Source organism: Myotis davidii, unplaced genomic scaffold (assembly GCF_000327345.1).
Source record: "Myotis davidii unplaced genomic scaffold, ASM32734v1 scaffold616, whole genome shotgun sequence".
Lineage (NCBI taxonomy): Eukaryota > Metazoa > Chordata > Mammalia > Chiroptera > Vespertilionidae > Myotis > Myotis davidii.
In genome coordinates, this window is record NW_006291965.1 from 4,170,933 (window position 1) to 4,190,009 (window position 19,077).

The window sequence follows — 19,077 nt, forward strand, 5'->3', positions numbered from 1 at the left end:
AACCCCAGATTTGCCTTCCACTTTCCTGCTTCCTTTTCTTTGTCCCTACAGCCCTTTTCTAATTTTTCTCATTTTTTAAGCCTGTTTTCTGCTTCTCTTTTAAAGTGCAACTCAGATGCAGTTTTTCTTTTTTTCCCCATTTAAAAATTTAAAATTTTATTTCTTTTAGTTACAGTTTACATTCAGTATTATTCTTTATTAGCTTCTGATGTATAGCAAAGTAGTTAGAAAATCATGTCCTTTACAGAGGGGTCTTTCCGCTGCTTCAAGCACCCACCCGGCCCCATACATATTTATCTCGATTATTGACGGCATTCCCTATGCTATAATTTACATCTCTGTGGCTTTTCTATAGCTACCAATTTGTGCTGATTAATCCCTTCACATTTTTCACCCAGCCCTAATCCTCCCCTCTGATAGCTGTCAGTCTGTTCTCTGTATCTATGAGTCTGTTTCTATTTTGATTGCTTGTTTTGTTCATCCAATTACACATATAAATGTTTGTCTTTCTCTGTTGGACTTATGTAACTTAGCAAAATACCCTTCAAATGCAGTTTTCTCCTGAGGAGGTCTCTGTAATTCCTTTCTAGGCTGCAAGTCATTGTTACAGCCTTTGAATTTTTGTGAAAGTTTGTGGGTGTTTCTGTTTGAGAATCCTTGTTGTTATTTGTAATCCCGTCATATATTTCCTCCTAGACGGCAGACTCCTGTTGGGTAGGAGCATCCTGACACCTTGCAGCCTTTTCAGGCATCTGGACCAACTCTTTGAACATAGGAGCCCCTTTAGTTATTTATTGGAATTGACAGTATAAAGTGTAGACCCACGACTGGCAAACTCTATAGCCCATGGGCCCACTATCTGTTTGTGAATAAAGTTTTATTGCAACAACCTGTCTGTTCTGCAACTGAATGCCCACAAAGCTTGAAATAGTTACTAACTGACCTTTTACAGAAGAAGTTCCTGGTCTAAATCATTGTCCAGACTTCTGAAGGATAGGATATCAGCTGTGGAAGGAAGTGAAGGAAACAATGTTTGCTTAAACTTTTAACTTTTTGCTTTGACTTTCTGACATATCTATGTGGCCACCATAGTTAGGGCACTGGGATTTTTTTAATCACCTTGTTTAAAATGAGGTATAATTACTTTTGTAATAATGTTGTAGACAGCCGAATTAACTAGATTTTATCTCTAATTTTTGGACATTAGGATAAAAAGTTACCGTTCAGGCTTTATCTAATTAAAACGACCCTTAAAATGTGTTTTGTATTCTTAGTAAAAGGAATCTGCAAGAATCTGTCATCCGCGCCACCAGAATTATGTCAACCCTGGGAACCCTCCTTTATTTTGGCTGCCTGTTCAGGTGCCTTTTTCTGCAGCTCTGAGATCTGAGGAGGATGGCTATGCATTGCCAAGGTTTAGAGGTCAAGTTTTGGGAACTTCCAGATTAATACCATGTTGCTTTTTTCTTTTTTCTTTTTCTATACGGGCGGATGGTCATGCAGGATTTTCCTGCTGTCACCAGCAGAGGGCACGTGGAGAACGCACCTGACCTGGTTTCAGACTCCGCCTACTACAGCAGCTTTTATCAGCCGTCTCTGTTTCCGTACTACAACAACCTGTACAACTATCCGCAGTACCCCATGGCCTTGACTGCTGAATCTCCTTCCGGGGACATGGGAAACCCTCTTGGGGGATCCCCGGTGAAGAACAGCCTTCGCAGCCTCCCAGCACCTTATATGCCTGGTCAGGCAGGAAACCAGTGGCAGGTAAGATGTTACCCAGAGAGTGAACTGGCTACGTGAAAACCACACACACACAGACACACACATGCCGAACACTTCTCGTATGTATAAGCACATTATACGAAAGATGTAAAGAATTTTTCTCTCTGCACATCAGATTATTTAACCCCAGACATTGTCTGCAAGGAACTGTAAAGAAATATGCATATATTTGTGTGTCTTTTCATTTTCTCATTTTCTAATGTCATTTTGCATAAATACCCAGTTGGCCATAGTCAGATTCAAAAGTAGCTTACTATATTATGCCCCACCTTCCCCTGCCTTGCCCCCGTTTTCTTTGAGCAGCATAGGAAATGTTGGGTGCGTCTTCCGGATGGCAGTACTCTTCCTGATGAATGTTACCCTGGGAGTGAGACGTGTCCAAATCTGTATGTATGTTCGAATGGAAGAAAGGTAAGAAGAGGAATTAGGTCACTGCTGTGCTGGGCCTGTGTGGGTGTGTTTTTAGCTGGGAATAGAGGCCAGTCTTTCATACTCTGAAATATTTAAAACAGTGTGCAATTTAAAAATAGTGTGCAATTAAGAGCTTTTTAATATTTGGGGGAAAACAGCGTTTTCATGATCAGGGAAGGAGCGTTTATCAGAGCTGTTCTTTTCCCTCAGTTTTGACCATTCCATCGTGCCACTATATTAGAAACAGTTTCAAGGCACTGAAAGCATTTTCAGGTGGGATTACCACATGGTGGGAATGTGTATAAACATGAGCCCTTGGACTCAACACCTCCAAGCCCGCTCTAGCCGTAAGCTGTTATCATTCTGTGATAAATGTTCTCGTTTTGGATGCATTTACTGTATGTAAACTTTCTCAGCTGGGCATGGATTCCCAGACAATGCAACTTACACATTTAGGTGTTCAGGGCAAATCTTTGACCTTCTTATGTCAACTTTTTAAAAATGTGACTTGAATTTTTTTGAGCTATACTCTATTCTATTTCTCTTTTTTTAGGTGTTGGGAAATTGTTAATATTCAAGCCACCCCACTTTTTGGTTTCTCTCACTATTCCTAGGGATCTGACTTTTTCAGCATATTAATATGTCAGCGTTAATACCCTGGGCTACCCATTTTCATACATTTTATTTTTAGAATCATACTTTTTAGAAAGAGAACTTAGAACATTGGTGTTAAAATTGAGGGGTAGTATGAGTATCAAAGGAAAAGCAGTGATTTATGGATCTTTAAGCTGGGCCCCTACGGACCTTTCAAAGTGCCATTTGGATTTTATGATTTGAGGCAGGTTCTAGGTTGATTTCTACTAAAGACTCTCCACTCTGAATGGAGAAAGACTTCTCTTGTAGTTATAAAAACAAAACAGTTTATCCTGCAGATTCCCCAGAAGAGTTTCCCGGTTTTCTGGCTGCTTCCAGGCTTTAAGGATAAAGTATGGAGGGTCTCAACCTGCTGGCTTAAGAGAAAAAGGATGAGAAAGAAAAATCTTAGGTGTTTTCTTAAAGAAAGACAGCTCGTGGTCAGCTTTACAGAAGAGTCAGAAATCTCCTAAATTAATTTACCCTCTACTTTGGCAAAGTCTTTCAGGCATATGATGCCTGACACGCTAATGTTTATTCTTACTCCACCTGGAAGACCTGGGAAGGGCATGGCAGAGGTCTTGGACTGCCTTGGTGATGCCTGACAAAGGTGCTGTCTTAGGGATAGCTAGAAGATGGGGCTCTCCTGCAATGGCAGTGTTGCCTGGCCTTGGAAGACGGTCTCAGCCACTGTGCGAGGCAAGATTCCCCTGAGGACAAGTCCTTGCGCCCTTGCTAGAACAGTCTGCTGGGTCAGAATCCCAAGCCTCTCTCTTGTTTGTGCCTGCACACGGAAAGCCGCTTTAATCGCGTTAGGTCTGTCTCCAGCCTGTGGAGATTTGTGGCCCAATCATAGGTTCCTGTCCTGTTGGGAAACAGGAATAACATTTGTGACACTGGTACAAACTCACGATGAATAGCTGGTTTCCCCCGACCGGCGGCTCAATTTCACTTCTACATTTAATTGCCTGCAAAAGCTGTTTATTGCCGTATGCACTCCTCCACGGCAACATTATCTCTTAAATAAACATGTGGTACCAGGTTGACAAGGGAGAGGTGCATATCAAGTGAGTAGAAATAAATATGGGAGGACTCAGAGCCGTACCTGAACATCCTTCCCACCCCTGTGGCAGGCACCTTCTTGATTGCTCTCCGGAAGCTTGTGCCACATTCAGACCACAGTCAGGGTGTGGTCAAATGGCCACACAGGTGATGTCCTTCCTTTTGTGGTTATTTTGGGCCCCGTCTGAAATGTCTCATGATATGCTTGTCCCTTTATGATCAGGCACCTCACTGGAATGCATTCACTCATTAAATAAACATGCATGGAGGTCCTACTGTGTGCTAGGGAATCTACCGCTGAACCAAGCAGACAAAAATGAAAAGCTGGTCTTGGGAGAAGGCTGCTATTACTACCTGGGAAACAAGAAGAGAAGGTGGGGGCAGTTTAAAGTAGCCTGGGTTTGAAACTGAGATAGAGGCAGGAAGGAAATTCTGTTCTGGCACCTGTAGCTTGGAACACAGAGGAAGGCACCCCCTTGTGAGCATTCCTGGGATGGCCTTCCAGCACCTGGTGTTCTTGATTCTATAACCAGCAGCTTGATGGGCCCTTGTTTTCACACTGCCTCCTCTTTTCTTAGCTTGGCTCAGCATCAGAACATCCTGTTAGCTAAAAGAAGGTTGAGAAGAAGTGAGTTCTTGAGCATGTGCTTGTGGAAATGGTCATAACCCCTTCACTTCTGTGTCCTGGGAGCTTCACAGGAGGATCCAGCAGTGAGGGAGGGCGGGGGGAGCAGGATATGAATCCGAAGTTTAAACTGGACTCCCATTCCCAGGGAGACATTTATAGTTAACAGTAATTAGTTTAAAATATTCCCAAATTTTTAAAAATGTTATGTCAGGAAGAAGGTAGCATGCAAAATCCACTTCAATTTTTTTACGTTTTTATTGATTTTTAGAGAGAGAGGAAGGGAGAGGGATAGAAAGCTAAAAACATTTATGAGAGAGAAATATCAATGGGCTGCCTCCTACATGCCCCCTACTGGGGATCAAGCTGGGAACTTAGGCATGTGCCCTAACTGGGAATTGAAAACCAGTGACCTCTTGGTTCATGGGTCGATGCTCGCTCAGCCGCTGAACTACACCAGCCGGGCTCTTGCTATGACATGCACTGATCACCAGGGGGCAGACAGTCAACTGCTTGACCAGTCGCTATGACGTGCACTGACCACCAGGGGGCAGACGCTCCGACTGGTAGGTTAGGTTGCGGGTGGGGTCTGGCTGATCAGGACTGAGCGAGATGGGCCAGACATGCCCTGGAGCCCTCCCGCGGTCCCTCCCCGAATGGCCAACCTCCTGCGTCCCTCCCCGGCCCAATCATGCACTGGTGGGGTCCCTCCGCCTGGCCTGTGCCTTCTCGCAATCTGGGACCTCTCGGGTGATGTTGGAGAGCTGGTTTCAGCCCGATCCCGCAGGCCAAAGAACCCCACTGCTGCATGAAATCATACACCAGGCCTCTAGTGTACACATATGTTCACAAAGGAATGGCTATTTAGTCTTGTTCTACATGATCATGACAGCCATCCTCTGATTTTTATTATAGTTTCCTGAAGGAATTGCTGTTTTGTTTCACAGGAAGTTTAATCACTTCATGCTTTCGATCCTGTCTTGAGGGCAGTGTGTAAGAATGGTGCTGTGATGATGATGTTCACGGTGGCTCTTGCTCTGGAACCAAAGCTGAGGGAGCTTGTGGGCATTTTAGAAACTGAACTCAGATGGTGAGAGGTGGGTGAGGAATGTTCTTTACAGCAGTGCACAGTAGGGTCATTAAAAAATAATATATATATTAATAATATATATATTATATTGATTTCAGATAGGAAGGGAGAGGGAGAGAGATAGAAACATCAATTCAGAGAATCATTGTTGGCTGCCTCTTGCACACCCCCTACTGGGGTTCAAGCCTGCAACCCTGGCATGTGTCCTGATTGGAAATCAAATTGTGATCTCCTGGTTCTTAGGTTGGCACTCAACCACTGAGCCACGCCTGCTGGGCCACAGCAGGGTCATTTTTGCAGAGTATTTGGTTAAAAACCTGTGGATTATAAGAGAGTAGAACTGATCTTGCATGATTATAACCTGCTGGATTTTGCTTCCAGCAAACCCAGATTCTTAGGGACTTGGGGGCACTCCAGTAAAACCTGGGCTGTACAGGTTAATTCCCATTCTTAGAGGAGTTCAGTTTGATCTGGACTGAGTTGAAAACCTTCGAAAGGGCTGATGTTCTCCAGGGACTGCTCCACAATCCAGTTGGAGGCAAAAAGAAATACATTATCAGTTTGTTGTGAGATTTATATTTTGTTACACAACCTGACCTGACACAACAGCATCAGGTTGGTAAATTATGCAATCATTTGGGGATTCTGTAATCTTCTTGAACGTTAGATATCATGGTTTTGAAAACTTTCAGATTCAATTTGCTTGGGCTGGTGCCAAAATCTTATCTAGTTATGTTTTCCATTTTACTTTTTTCCCTTGTTATAAATGTGAATATGATATAAAATCAGTTGCTTATCAGGATGTTTCAGTATGTGGATGAGTGATTATCAAATTTCTTGAGAGTCCCTATTTCTGTGACCTTTTCAGTGTCCTTCATTAGTTGAATAAAGGCCAGAATCAAGGCGATGCTTAATAAAAGTTCATTTGCTCTATTTTTTTTACTATGTTAGGAATACCATAGAAAAACAAAAAGAACAGAGTTACAAAAATTTTCCACCATATTACAGAGCATGTATAAAAAAATCTCCTGCATAGATTCATTGATCACTTATCAAGCGCCAGCTCCTGGCCTGTCTCTGAGCTAGACTGTCCCGACCCTCAAGTACCCATAGTGGGGTGGATGGGAAAGAATGTAAAGACACTGGAGTTCTGTATCACTGTGTGATCGGAGTCTGCAGGCTTGTGGAGAAGGCTATGATGCCTGTGGGAAGCTGGGCCCTGTGCAGTAGTGTCCAATGGGTGGGGTGAGGATGGAGTAGTTTATCACTGGTGTGGCTTACAGTTGTCACTGTGTAGTGATCATTAAAAGCAGGTTGACTTTAGTGAGCTTTACTATCCAAAAACATTCTTTACAGAGAGCACCCCCCCTTGCCTGCACTCAGGACATGTTGCTGTCAGGGTCCCTCCTTGGTATCCCCCAACCCTGTGAGCTTTGCCCTGGAGATGCATAACCTCCCGAGAGGGGGGTTCCGAAGAAGATTGAGAAACAGGGAAAAGGATGATGTCCTCATTTTATTCCTCAGACCATTTTTATCACATTACCTCTCACATACATTCTTTGTGGCAGTTCCCAGTTCTTACCAGCCGGTAGTGGGAGAAGGGAGGCACACGTATGAATTCCATGTCTCGGGTACACATAGAAAACCAAGAACGCTAAGGGTTGTCCTCCCTTCCCATCTCTGTGTTTGAGAGTGGCAGAGTAGGACCTTGAGCTGGTTTTTCAACTTTTTAAAATTATTGAAAAGTAGAACATTTTCAGAGATTGAGTTTTTCTTTCAAATACTAAATAAAATGTTTAGGTCCTTAAAATGTTTCAAATACACAATGGGCAGGTGTTTCTGTCTCTGTCTTTGGTACTAGAGCCCTGTCATACCTATGAAAGGGTTCAGAGTGATTTGGTAGCAAACCCAAAAGAGTGGTCCTCGAGGGTGACCAATACCCTCCTCCACGAGGCTCCCACAGTGGGAGGTCCCTGACGGGGGCGAGAGGGGAAGGTGTACCAGGACGTTGTTGAACAGCCTTATGATGCTGGTCACTTCATATATAACTGTACTGAACCATGAACCACATCCCTGCCAGAGATCCTTACCCCTTTTGTGGCTGCGGAAACTGACGCTGAGGGAGATGAAGTAACTATGTACACAGCTGGAAGTGGGGGAGCTGGAGTCGGAACCGGGTTTGCCTAACTGTAGAGGCACATTCATTCCCATTATATCTCTGTCTTCTAAAAACATTTCTTGTTATCCTTGTATGAAGCCTTGAGAGGTATTTTCTTACATCTTAGGATATAGTTTATAACATTATATAAGATGACACGTGCCATATAATGTTTCAGAGTCTTGACATCGTAGAGGGAATGGAGTCCTATGTCTTGCTAGTATAAATCAAATTTAAATTACTAAGCATAAGGCTCTTAAGCATGGTTCTGTGCCTACACACACACACACACACACACACACACACACACACTTCTGTGTAATTTAGGAAACAGATTTTTTTGTCTTTCTTGTGTCATTTTGGTTACTTAAAATGGATTCTCGCCATCATGGTTTTGGAGTGGAAAGGGCCTTCCCATGCCACTAGCCCGCTGCAAGTTGGGATGCCCATCAGTGATCACCAGCTTGCATTTGGATTTTTAATGACAGTTCAGGTAAAATACTGTGAGTGTGTATGTGTGCTCACACTTAGAGGGTGGCCCCAGACGATCTCACCTTGCCCTCCAGGCAGTCCATCATGTTCAGCACTCATAAGATACCCTTCACCTTGCTGATTTATGCTAAAAGTATCCTAATGTTTCTGACAGATCATGTGTGACGTGAATATAATCCATATTTCTTAGAGCAGCTAATCCAAGTGGCTTATTTCCCGATACTGCTGATGGAGCTATATCTCTTGGTGTCGCAGCCATTGAGATTCTGGTGGTAACATATTGTTTGTGGGTCACTAGTTTTGTCTAAAACAGTAGGTTGGAACAGAGTAGCAAAGGTTAATTAAGTTTGTCCATCAAAATGGGAACAGATATGCATGCCTCTGTTACTGCCAGTTCTAAAATCAAAGTTCCTGAATATGTGATTATAGGCATCTTTTCTTCTCATTATCAGACAACCCTCCCACCCCCCGCCAAAAAAAATCTTGTTTTAAAATATGAGGAATTGTTAAAAGCCAAAGGCAGTGATTAGGTCTTTATACCAAGCGGATATCTTAATTAAAAATTGGACAAGTGGCTTGGTTTAGTAGAGAGAAGCTTCTGGGGTCCAATTGCTTTGAATTCTGCCTTCTCTCTGCAGAACCATGTTATTTTGTCTCTGAGCAGTTTATTTCCATGTTAATGATGATTATATTATGATGACTCCATGAAATGACAAGTCTCTAGAATATCTCTCAATAAATGCTCATTTTCTTCCTCTAAAATTCCATTAGTCCCATAGCCAATAAACCAGTATTTTCTCAGTGAAGTTATGTTAAGAATGTCACTGTTACAAGCCCCCTCCGCCTATCTTAAGAGATGTTCTATAATGCTTTCAGAAATTTGACATATTACAGAGACTGGAGAGTCCTATGTCCTGATAATTATTAACCAAATATTAAAAATACAATCTTTGCCATTTCCTTGCCCACCAGCTCATTGTAAAAATACAATATTTGCATTTCTGCCTGGCTCTGTATATGACTTTAGTTAGGTTTGTGCCTTAGATTTGTGAATGAGACAAATACAAGTTTCTGACCCAGGAGCTGGCAAATCTTGCATAGATTTGTGATATGAGGAAGGTGCTGGGCTAGAGACTGTCTCTAAATGGACCGCCCTCGTTTCTTTTGTGAGCGCATCAAAACCTTCTAGGTTCCAGAAAAACCATCTTTTTTTTAAACCATCTTTAATATTTGGCTTTTTTTTCTACTATATACCTATTTTTAAAGGTCCTTGCTTCCATTGACCTGACATATATCTCAGTGTCTTTCAAACATTTTAGACTGAAACCCACAGTAAAAAGTGTTTTCTATTGTGATCCAGTATATACTTATGCATACATGTAAGGACAAAATGAAGTTTCATAAAACAGCTCTTCCATATATTATGATGGAGTTTTATATTTCTGTTCTATTTTGTTTTCATTTTCTTGCTATACTGTTTGTTTTTTAATTCTGATTACAACCCAGTGAATTATTTCAGGGCCCACAATGCTGCATTTTGGACAACACCATCTGCAGGAGTAAACTTTATTCTGTCAGTACAACTAACCCAGATGGTGAAAACCACCAACTGAGTGATACAAGTTAAAAAGCTAATTTGGGTTTTTTTAAATGTGGAAATAGAACAAGCAGAATGGACCACTAATACATGCAAGGGTAATCCTAACAGCATATGGGGGTTCCATTCCTTAGAGTTTGTACAAGGTGGTCTGAGTCCCTATTCCATGCTCGGGCCAAGGTTTCTGGGAATTGGGGAGGAGGCTTGCTTTGTGTTTTAACGGTCAGTGCTGGTTCTGTATTTATAAATGCCTTCCTTATTTTTTCGTGGTGTATCCTACGGGGTTTGTTTTGCTTTGTTTTGTTTTGATGTTTTTAGAATCTACTCTGATATTAACACAAGCCTGGAGCTGAGCTCCTTTCCTTCCATTCTTTTCGAAAAGCCTACACATACAAGTGTTGTTTATTTTGGCACAGTGTCACAGGTGTTCTGAAGCTTTGGGAAGCACGGGGTTTACAACTGAGAGCATCTTAGATGTTTAATTTCTCAAATGATTGTCCTCTCTGCCGCATTGCATGAGCATTCTATTTCTCCCGTCAGCTCTCTCCTTTCTCCCCTCCAGCCTCCTTTCTGGGGAGGAAGAGCCCTTCCATTTCTGGGCAAACAGCTCTCAGTTCTCCAGCCTCTAAGTGCTGACCCTCAAACCCAGCACCTTCTTCTTTCGCTCATTGAAGGCATCCGCCCAGGCTTTGCAAGAATCCCTTCCAGGGGCCAGAATCCTCACAAGACCAGTCTCCCTGTCTCCTTTTTTTCCTCCTCACTCTAGGGAGGGAAGTAGAGGGCATTTCATAATATGAACACCTAAGAGTAAGTAAGATGAGGTCAGTAGAGGAAGTGGATGAAATTAGGAGAGAAAAAACTAGCACCCAGAGGACCAGAGGGACAGGAAGAAGGGAGGGACAGACTATGGCTGTAGGGAATCTGCTGTGTCACTTAACCCAGCACTTGCCCTGTTACTCTTTCAGTAATCTCTGAAATGTGCACAACAATCATTTTATCCTGTATATAAAATTAGTTCTTTCCAACAGTGTGATAATGTGGAACCCCGGAGAAGGGATGAGGTTCATAGTTCAGGAGGTGAATAGGCACTTGCTTTTCAGGTAAAGAACTTGCATAGGTTAGGTGTGTGGACGAGGACAGCTCTCAGAGGGTGGTTAGGCAAGCGGGGGGAACAGGCGTCCCTTTAAGAGGGTCTGAAAAGAAGCTTCTATTAAAACATTAAAACTAAAGAATTCCTTTAATGAGGACAAAAGTGAGCCCCAGCCTTTATTCTTAGCAGGAGATGTAGGATTCCACAGCATGTGACAAGTCCTCTTTTTTTTTTTAATATAAAAAGGTTTTTGTTCATAAAACCAAAGGTTCACCCCAGATGAGGCTTTTGCAATTTAAAAGACTGTAAGCCACATGCCAGTGCCAAGGGAGTCTTTACACTATTTGTTTAAATATCAGAGTTTGGGATTAGGAGCTTTATCCATATATTCACTCTTCTCCACCAAGTCTCATTCTGTGTGCTGAGCCGCGCTTTATGAAACAACCAGACGGCAAGTTGGTTTTCATGATCTCTTTCAGCCGTTACCTGGACGAGTGCTCAGTTTTGTGTAAGACCAGACTCTTCCTATCTGAAGTGTTAACAGATAACCAATGAGTAGTACTTAGGAATTTTTTTTAAAAGGAAGTGAGGTCTAACATTTTTATGTTTTGTTGGGGTTTTATTGTTACTATAAAAAAAAGGGTGAGTAAAGTATATGAAAGGAAACCAGTGGTTCAGATTTCTTATGCTGCATGTTCTCAACAGTTTAATAAAATAAAATCTAAAGCTCCCAGGTTTTCCTTCAGGGTTCATACTAACACTGCGCATGTTCCCACCAGCCCAGCTCCCCGTCATAGGTCATATTCTGGTTCAGAGACTTGGGATGGGTAATCAGAATGTAAAGCATGCCTCTTGTTTGCCAGTTACCACATGTTAATAATAATAGTAGTCATAAATCACTGGGATCCTGGGGTTTTAGGTTTACTTTGTTTAATTTAAAGGAATAAAAAAATCCAGAGAAGAACAAGGCAGCATTACATAATGGAAAAAATTATATCCTTTTGCAGAAATGAACAATTCCTTTAATTTATGAGCACCTCTAGCCCTCAGTAGAACTTTGCTTCTTAGTGGAGATGAAGGGATGAGCACAAGGAGATATTTGTGTGAGGTTAGTTTACAGCAAGTTTTTCAATCTTGGCACTTACTGAGATGTGGGGCTGGGTAACTATTTGTTGTGGGGACGGTCCTGTGCATCGTAGGATGGTTGGCAGCATCTTTAGTATCTACTCACAACCTGCCAGCAGCACCTCCTCACCCCCAGCCAGTTGTGATAATCAGTGGTGTCTGCTGACTTTGCTAAATGTCTCTGGGGGACAAACTGCCTGCCCTTCGTTGAGTACTTCTCGCTTAAAGTGAAACAACAGATGTCAAAGGTTTCCTGATTTACCCGTTTTGTCTAATTTGAAAGTAGCCGGGCTGTCACTGTTTTTTAAGACAAGAAGTGACTTAGAGTTTTAAGTCACACTTGGCCACACCTTTTTCTGGCTTTCTGGCTGAATCACAATTCAGTTTCAACTCCATGTTTCAGAGGTTTACACATGCACTTAGAAATACATGGAACCATACTTCTTTCTTCTGTCCAAGTTGTCACACGGATGGTTATTTGTAGATTATTCTTCCAGTTGTAAGCAGCTGAAGTGATTGATGGTCTCTGTAAGTTCACGTTTTGATAACCGCAGATGGAGTCTGACCCTTTGTATCTTTTCCCTTTTTTTGATAGAAGTTTTTATAGCTCAATGATCTTGGGGATTCATTGGGAAAGTTGAATGTTTGAGTTCAAATAACTCAGTTCCTGTTTCCAAATGATTCTTGTTATCTGATGCTTTCTAAAAACAGAAATGGAATTAAGGGGGAAAATAAACACACATGGATTTGATATTGTTTTTATTTTCCAATAAGCTTTCATTAAAAGGGAAAGAAAATAAAAACCCTTCAGTTTATCTGAATCTCTTTTCAAATAATACACACATTGGTCTTGGCAGCAGTTGTCCAGTCTGTTTGTAGAGTTAACCTTTTGCGTTTTTAGTTGATACTGGGGATGCTGGGGTTTCATACTTATTGGGGTGTGGGAAATATGTAGGTAAGTCTAGTTATGGATAACTCAACTGGTTCTCAGTCTTGGTTTCAATTAGAATTATCTGAGGAGCTTTGAAATAACGCAGGGCCCAGGCCAAATCCCAGATCAGTGAAATCAGGCCTCAGACCAGGCTCTCTCTTCCCTTAATCTAGTGGGAGTGAAGGCTGAGAACCAGGGAACATTTCAGTAAGTCAAGTTTTATTGTAACACAGCCACACCCCTTCATTTACTGATTGTCTAGAGACCCTGTGACTTACAAAACCTAAACTATTTACTGTTTGGCCATTTACCAAAAAAAGTTCGCTGACCCCTGTTCTCAACTCACAGTGAACATTTTCCAAATATTTTGAAAAGAGGTTTTATACAAAATTCATAGTAAAAGGGAAAAATCCAGGATTTTGCTGAGCCTGTAGGCTCAAATCCTGTCAATTTTCTTGCACCCGGGGAAAATTTAAAAACATTTTCCTTGAAGAGCTGACTTGGCAGATTTTGCCCCAGCGGAGGAAGATGTCACCAACTCGGCATCCAGATGCGGGGGCACCATTATTTATGTCAGGACACTTCTTACTTAATAGTTGGCACTTGTTCTAATAAATGTTCATCACGTAGACTGTGCTGACTTGAGGGCAGGCTATAGAGGTAGAAACGTTTCTCTCCCGCAAACTGTGTTTGAGCTTGTTATTACGGCTGTAGCCATTCTAGGTGGTTGTGAACCCTGAAAAAAATATCTTAGTTCTGGGGAATCTCATGTATAAAAAGAAAACGAATGGAAAATTTAAAGTAGCATCATTTCTGCCTTTTCTTAGTTTAGGTGGAAAGTTGTAAACAGTTGGTCAGAAGAATTTTTTAGGAAGTTCTCCTTTGGTCATAGGCCCCCTAACGGTGTTCAGTGTGAGAGAAAGAATCGTTTATTCTAGTCCCTTGTCACCAGAGTGAGGTTTTATTTTTTTTACTTTTTAAAATATTTTTATTGAATTAGAGAGAGAAGGGCGAGGGAGAGAAAGAACCATCAATATGAGAAACATTGATTGCTGCCTTCTACAAACCTCCTGCAGGGGATCAAGCCTGAAACGCAGGCATGTGTCCTGACCAGGAATGGAACTGGCAATCTTTTGGTGCACAGAACGATGCACAACCAACTGAGCCACACCAGCCAGGGCCAGAGCGCGGTTTTGAGCCAGCAGAATCAGCCTCTCCTGGGAGTGAGTCAGACTCTGAGGCTCTACCCAGACTTACTGAACCAGAGCCTACTTTTTAACAGGATCCCAGGCTGCTCTCATACACATGCAGAGAGCACCAGGAAGTGCCGGTCCAACGGATAGCTGGGCCAGTGCAGTAAGCACTGCTGAGAGTCAGTCCCTCTTCAGTGATTTCACAGTTCCTGGTGGCTCTCCTGACTTGGGCCCACTCACTAAAGGCAGCCGGTCTCCCCTTTGGCTATTTCCAAGCATTGCTGCATTCCCTCTTATTTAGTAAAAAATTTATATAATGATAGACAATGAAAATTGGATGATTGAGCTGGAAGAGATACCATTTAATGTGCTTCAGAAAAAACTAGAAAGGATACAAGGAACTTGGCCAGATAAACTTCACTTGAAAGGGAATAATTAAGTGGCATAGAGTCTTCTTTGCTTTTGCAAGAAATAATCTACACATCAAGCATACATTTGTGCTGGGGGAACAGTGGGGAGGGGCAAAAACGAACTCTTTGAGCTTCTGAAATTAGCACACAGAAATCAAGGATGTAGGCCTTTCCACCAAGCACTGCCATAATATTCAAAGTTTACTTTGGCCTATAGTACTTGAGGAATTGTCCAAAATTTGGATGTTCATAGAAGATCTTGAGAAAGCCTAGGACCTAATTTTATCCTGCCAGGCTTTGCCAAGTTAGTACTATTATTTCTAAATCAAATAAGTGGCTTCTAGAGATTGGATTGAAAAACATGATTTCAAAATTATTCCTTAATTGTTGAACAAATTTGGTTTATCCAGAGCATTCCTTAGATTGACTTTTTTTAAAAAAAAAAAAATTAATACCATCTGAATTTAGTGTTTTTGAAACTGTATAAATAATTGAAGTCTAGATGTTCTTGCTGTGAAGATAGGGTCATGCATTTAATGTTTAGTGTCTGTACCGGGGTGTGTGCAGGAAACAGAATAATTCTAGGTGTTCGCAGAGTGGCCAGGAAAGCAGAAGTGAGGTGCCCTTCTAAGCCTGCAGGTCCCGTTTCCTTAGCTTTGAATGAGAGGCCAAGAAACTGTGTGAACTGCTCCTTACAGAAAAGCTGCCCCATGGTCCCAAAGGCAAGGTCTGATTGCCAGAAGTATTAGTGGAGAGAAATGGTGCGCCTGTGCGTAAGCCACGTAACGGCAGTTTACTGCTGCTGGAGGGACAGCATGTGCTCCCTCTGCCTTCCCTTCTGTCTTCCAGATCTCACTCCATGTCTTGTTAGCAGACTCCAAATCACCTCCAGAACCCTGGTGACAGGAGAGTCTGGGAAACATATCGCACTTTGCTCCTTGTTGCAGGGAAAAGCATGGAAGGGGGTGGGAATGGATACCGAGTGATGATATTCAGCATAGCATCATGCTAATGACAATAGCTTACCTTCACCCTATTTTCGTGTTTTTTAAAAATATTCTCTATATGCACTGTATGTTCACTAAGATGAGATGCCAGTTTTACACGTGAAGAAATGTGAGAAGGTGAAATGACTGGTCAACAAGGTAGTCATTGTCACAGTAATGCCATGCTCTCCTGTTTTTCCTGCCCAGTTCTCTTTACTACTTGTTAATTGGGCATCATAGGATGAGAAGAAATTTTAGGGGTGCTTTAGCGGGAACCCCAAGATAGAAAAGGCACCTCAGAATGCCCAGTTCTAGTATTTTCAGGGTTAGTGTACTGGATGGTATATTCATAGTTGAGGATACTACCAACTTCATAGGGTATGGCCTTCACTTAAAGAATTATGCAAATCTTGAAATGACTATAAAATGCAACTTTGGTCTTAATACATTCCTTCTTTTTTCTTAAGCCGATGAAAACCTCAGAGAACCGCCACCCTGTGGGTTCCCAGTACAGGATGCATTCGTACTACCCACCTCCCTCCTACCTGGGCCAGAGCATGTCCCAGATCTTCACTTTTGAGGATGGCCCTCCCTACCCGGAAACCAAAGCGAGCGGTAGGTGTCTGGTTACACAGACTGGATCCTGGGTGGAGAGCGGATGAGTGTCCAGCACAGGGCCTCTGGCTCTCCAAGGGCTCACCAGTTAAGAGCTATTGGGAAGTGTATCGCTGTGTAAGTCTTATATAAGTATCCTTTAAGGTGTTTTGTTATGGAATGATTTTGTTTTGCCTAGATTCTTAATATTACATTTCTCTTTTTTTGTGTACCCAGAGTGACAGGAATAAGATAAAAGACTCCTCAGAAGCTAAAAAATGTGTTTTCTGAGGGATCAGTGTGAAATGCAGGGACACTTTAAATGTGGTTCCAAGTCCTGATGTTTTTGGTAAAGTGCATTTCCATATACTGAATACTTGTTTTCCAAAGTTTTTCCATTTTAAAATTGAAGGTATATTTATATTTTGGGGAAAAGAAATAAAATAACATAATAAAACACTTTTTAATACAAGCGATCTCAGAGTTTATGCAGTAGCAATGTAAATAACTCTGATAAAATGGCTTTGGAGTGAAAAATGACTGCTTAATGTACCAGAGCACTTTGAAATACACAATTGCTCAATTTCAGTTTTAACCTTCTCCCCAGAGTTTACACTGTGGAGACAGACAGGTTTTTTCTGGCTGTTGTGTTCCTAGGACCTGTTTTTAAGTTCTTTATATATAAGCATTATCTTTTGACCTGGAAAAGTGAGAAGCTTACACAGTCGAGGCAGTAGAAATCAGGGCAATGGTGAATGACTTGGTAATTTCAATAACTTGATTCTCTATAGAGAACTGCTTTCTTTGTAAAGCAAGTACTTAGAGAATGAGAATCAGAACCATGCTTTGATTTCCAAATTTAGAACAATGAAGTCTAAAAAGGCTGGGCAAGTTACACTTTATTTATTGTACTATAAATCAAAGATTCCAATTATGTGGAATATATAATATAGGTTAAGGGAACTGATAAGTGTGAACTGAAGAAACACTGAAGTACATCTTGTTGATTGTACTTTGACTTTTATTAATAGTCATACTTCAGAGTGGACAAACATAACTATTATGAATATTTATACTGTATAATATATGCTCATATGTTCTTCCTTTGATTATATATGTTTATCTGGATTATAAGCTCCTTAAGGATAGTGAACACATCTCATATCTTTTTATACGCTATGATGCCTTTTAAAAAATTTGTTATTTATTAGTTGAGTGATAAGTGAATGAATAAATGAATTCAGTATTATTTTTAAGTAAGCTTGTTCTTTAAGGAAACATAATTCTGAAAGGTCAGAATCCTAATAGTCTGATGGAGTCCTTAAAAAAAGTTTATTCAGAAAATTACCAATGATACCTACTTTAAGGGGGAAATTGCCTAACCTTCTTTCTCCAGGAATAATGGAATGTTTTTAGAAGCACTGGCATTCTTGAGACAAAGGTGTAAATTCAGAGGAAGGCAATAAGACAAAAAGATGAGAAGAATTTATTAGAGCAGAGAAGAATGAATTTGGAGAGGAGCAGTAGGCATTTGAATTTATGGCAGAAAAGGAAGAGACTCAGAAGGAAAGAGGTTACAGTCCAGGAAAGAAAAGATTGGCTGCTCCAGTGTTCACAGGGAAAGACTGGGTGAATAACACCTAGAATTTCTTCAAAACTTTTCTGGTGATATGTGTATCTGAAAGTGTGGTTTAACCTCCCAGTAACCCTCTAACTCACTAATAATTAATCAGGAGGGTCAAGCTTCAGACATGAGGGCATTAGCTAGGAAGAATTGCAGTGAAATCTCTGTCTTGGGATTGATGGACAACGAGAACATGAATTAATTGAAAATCCAAGACTCAGCTATTTTTAAAAGAAGTGTGGCTTTATGACTTCCATGTATGGTGTCATGGGCTCTACATCGTATGAGATATTTATAGAGCTGGTGGGAAGGGAAGAGGAAAGAGAAACTTGTGTGTGGACATCCCAGGTGCCATCTCTTGGGGCACCGGTTCCTCAGTTTTATCAGTATTGACACAAATGGGGAGCTCTTTGGGGGCAAATTAGGCCCTTAATGGGGCTGAGGCTAGTTAGTGGCAGCGTGCTGTGAGTGGGGATGGGGACATCAGTGTTTTTGTTTGTGAGAGTGACAAAGGCTGACTGATAACCAGTTACATTTATCAGTTCTGTCACGTTTGAGTTGAAGTCCTTTGGTTGGTTGGGTTAGTAAGTTAACGGTTAGTAATTGTACATCAGTTATTCTAAGTGGGAACTTCTAAGTAATTTGAAAAACAGTATTTTCAAGAGGTTTCATGTTTTCTTTAAAGTCTTATTTAAGTATAAGTTTTTGTCCATTAGGTCCATTTTTCTTCAGTTTCTTTAAAGACAACCATCACCTCTCTTTACCATCTAAAAAGCAAGTCCAAGCTCAATGTTTTCCTCTGGTTTTGCTAAAGATTGCCACATGAAAATAGACTGTAGGGAATGCCATGTTGCTACTGTTCATTGTTTTTCTTTGTGAAAAGGCTGAGAGCCATTCTCCTTTTCTTATCCTGAAAAGTGTCAGGAGGTAGATCAGAGAGAAGGCGGGCCCAGACTTTGTAACCATTGCAGGCACTTGGCTTTTGTTTCAGGTGAGCTGGGAGGCCACTGGAATATTCTAGCAAAGGGGTGACATGTCTGCCTTGTGGTTTTAAACTCTGGCTACTATTTAAGAATAGACTCTAGGGATTTGATGTGGAAGCAAGAAGACCAGTTACTAGTAAAAGGCTACAGTAGTAATTCTTACAAAAGATGACAGTGGCTCAGTTAGGGTGGGAATGTAGTATGATGACAAGTCGTTGAATTCTAGATGTATTTTGAAGAAAGAACCAATAAGATTTGCAGATGGATTTGGGATGAGCCATAAAGGAA

At 41.4% G+C, this 19,077-nt stretch overlaps 1 protein-coding gene across 1 annotated transcript in view; it reads left to right on the plus strand.

Annotated features, from left to right (window-relative positions):
- The window catches only part of DMRT1 (doublesex and mab-3 related transcription factor 1), a 92,280-nt gene that overhangs the window by 39,063 nt on the left and 34,140 nt on the right, over nt 1-19,077 (plus strand). The window contains exons 5-6 of the mRNA XM_006765310.2: nt 1,484-1,767; nt 16,056-16,203. Of these exons, the coding sequence (XP_006765373.1) occupies nt 1,484-1,767; nt 16,056-16,203 (432 nt within the window). The remainder of the gene's footprint in view (nt 1-1,483; nt 1,768-16,055; nt 16,204-19,077) is intronic.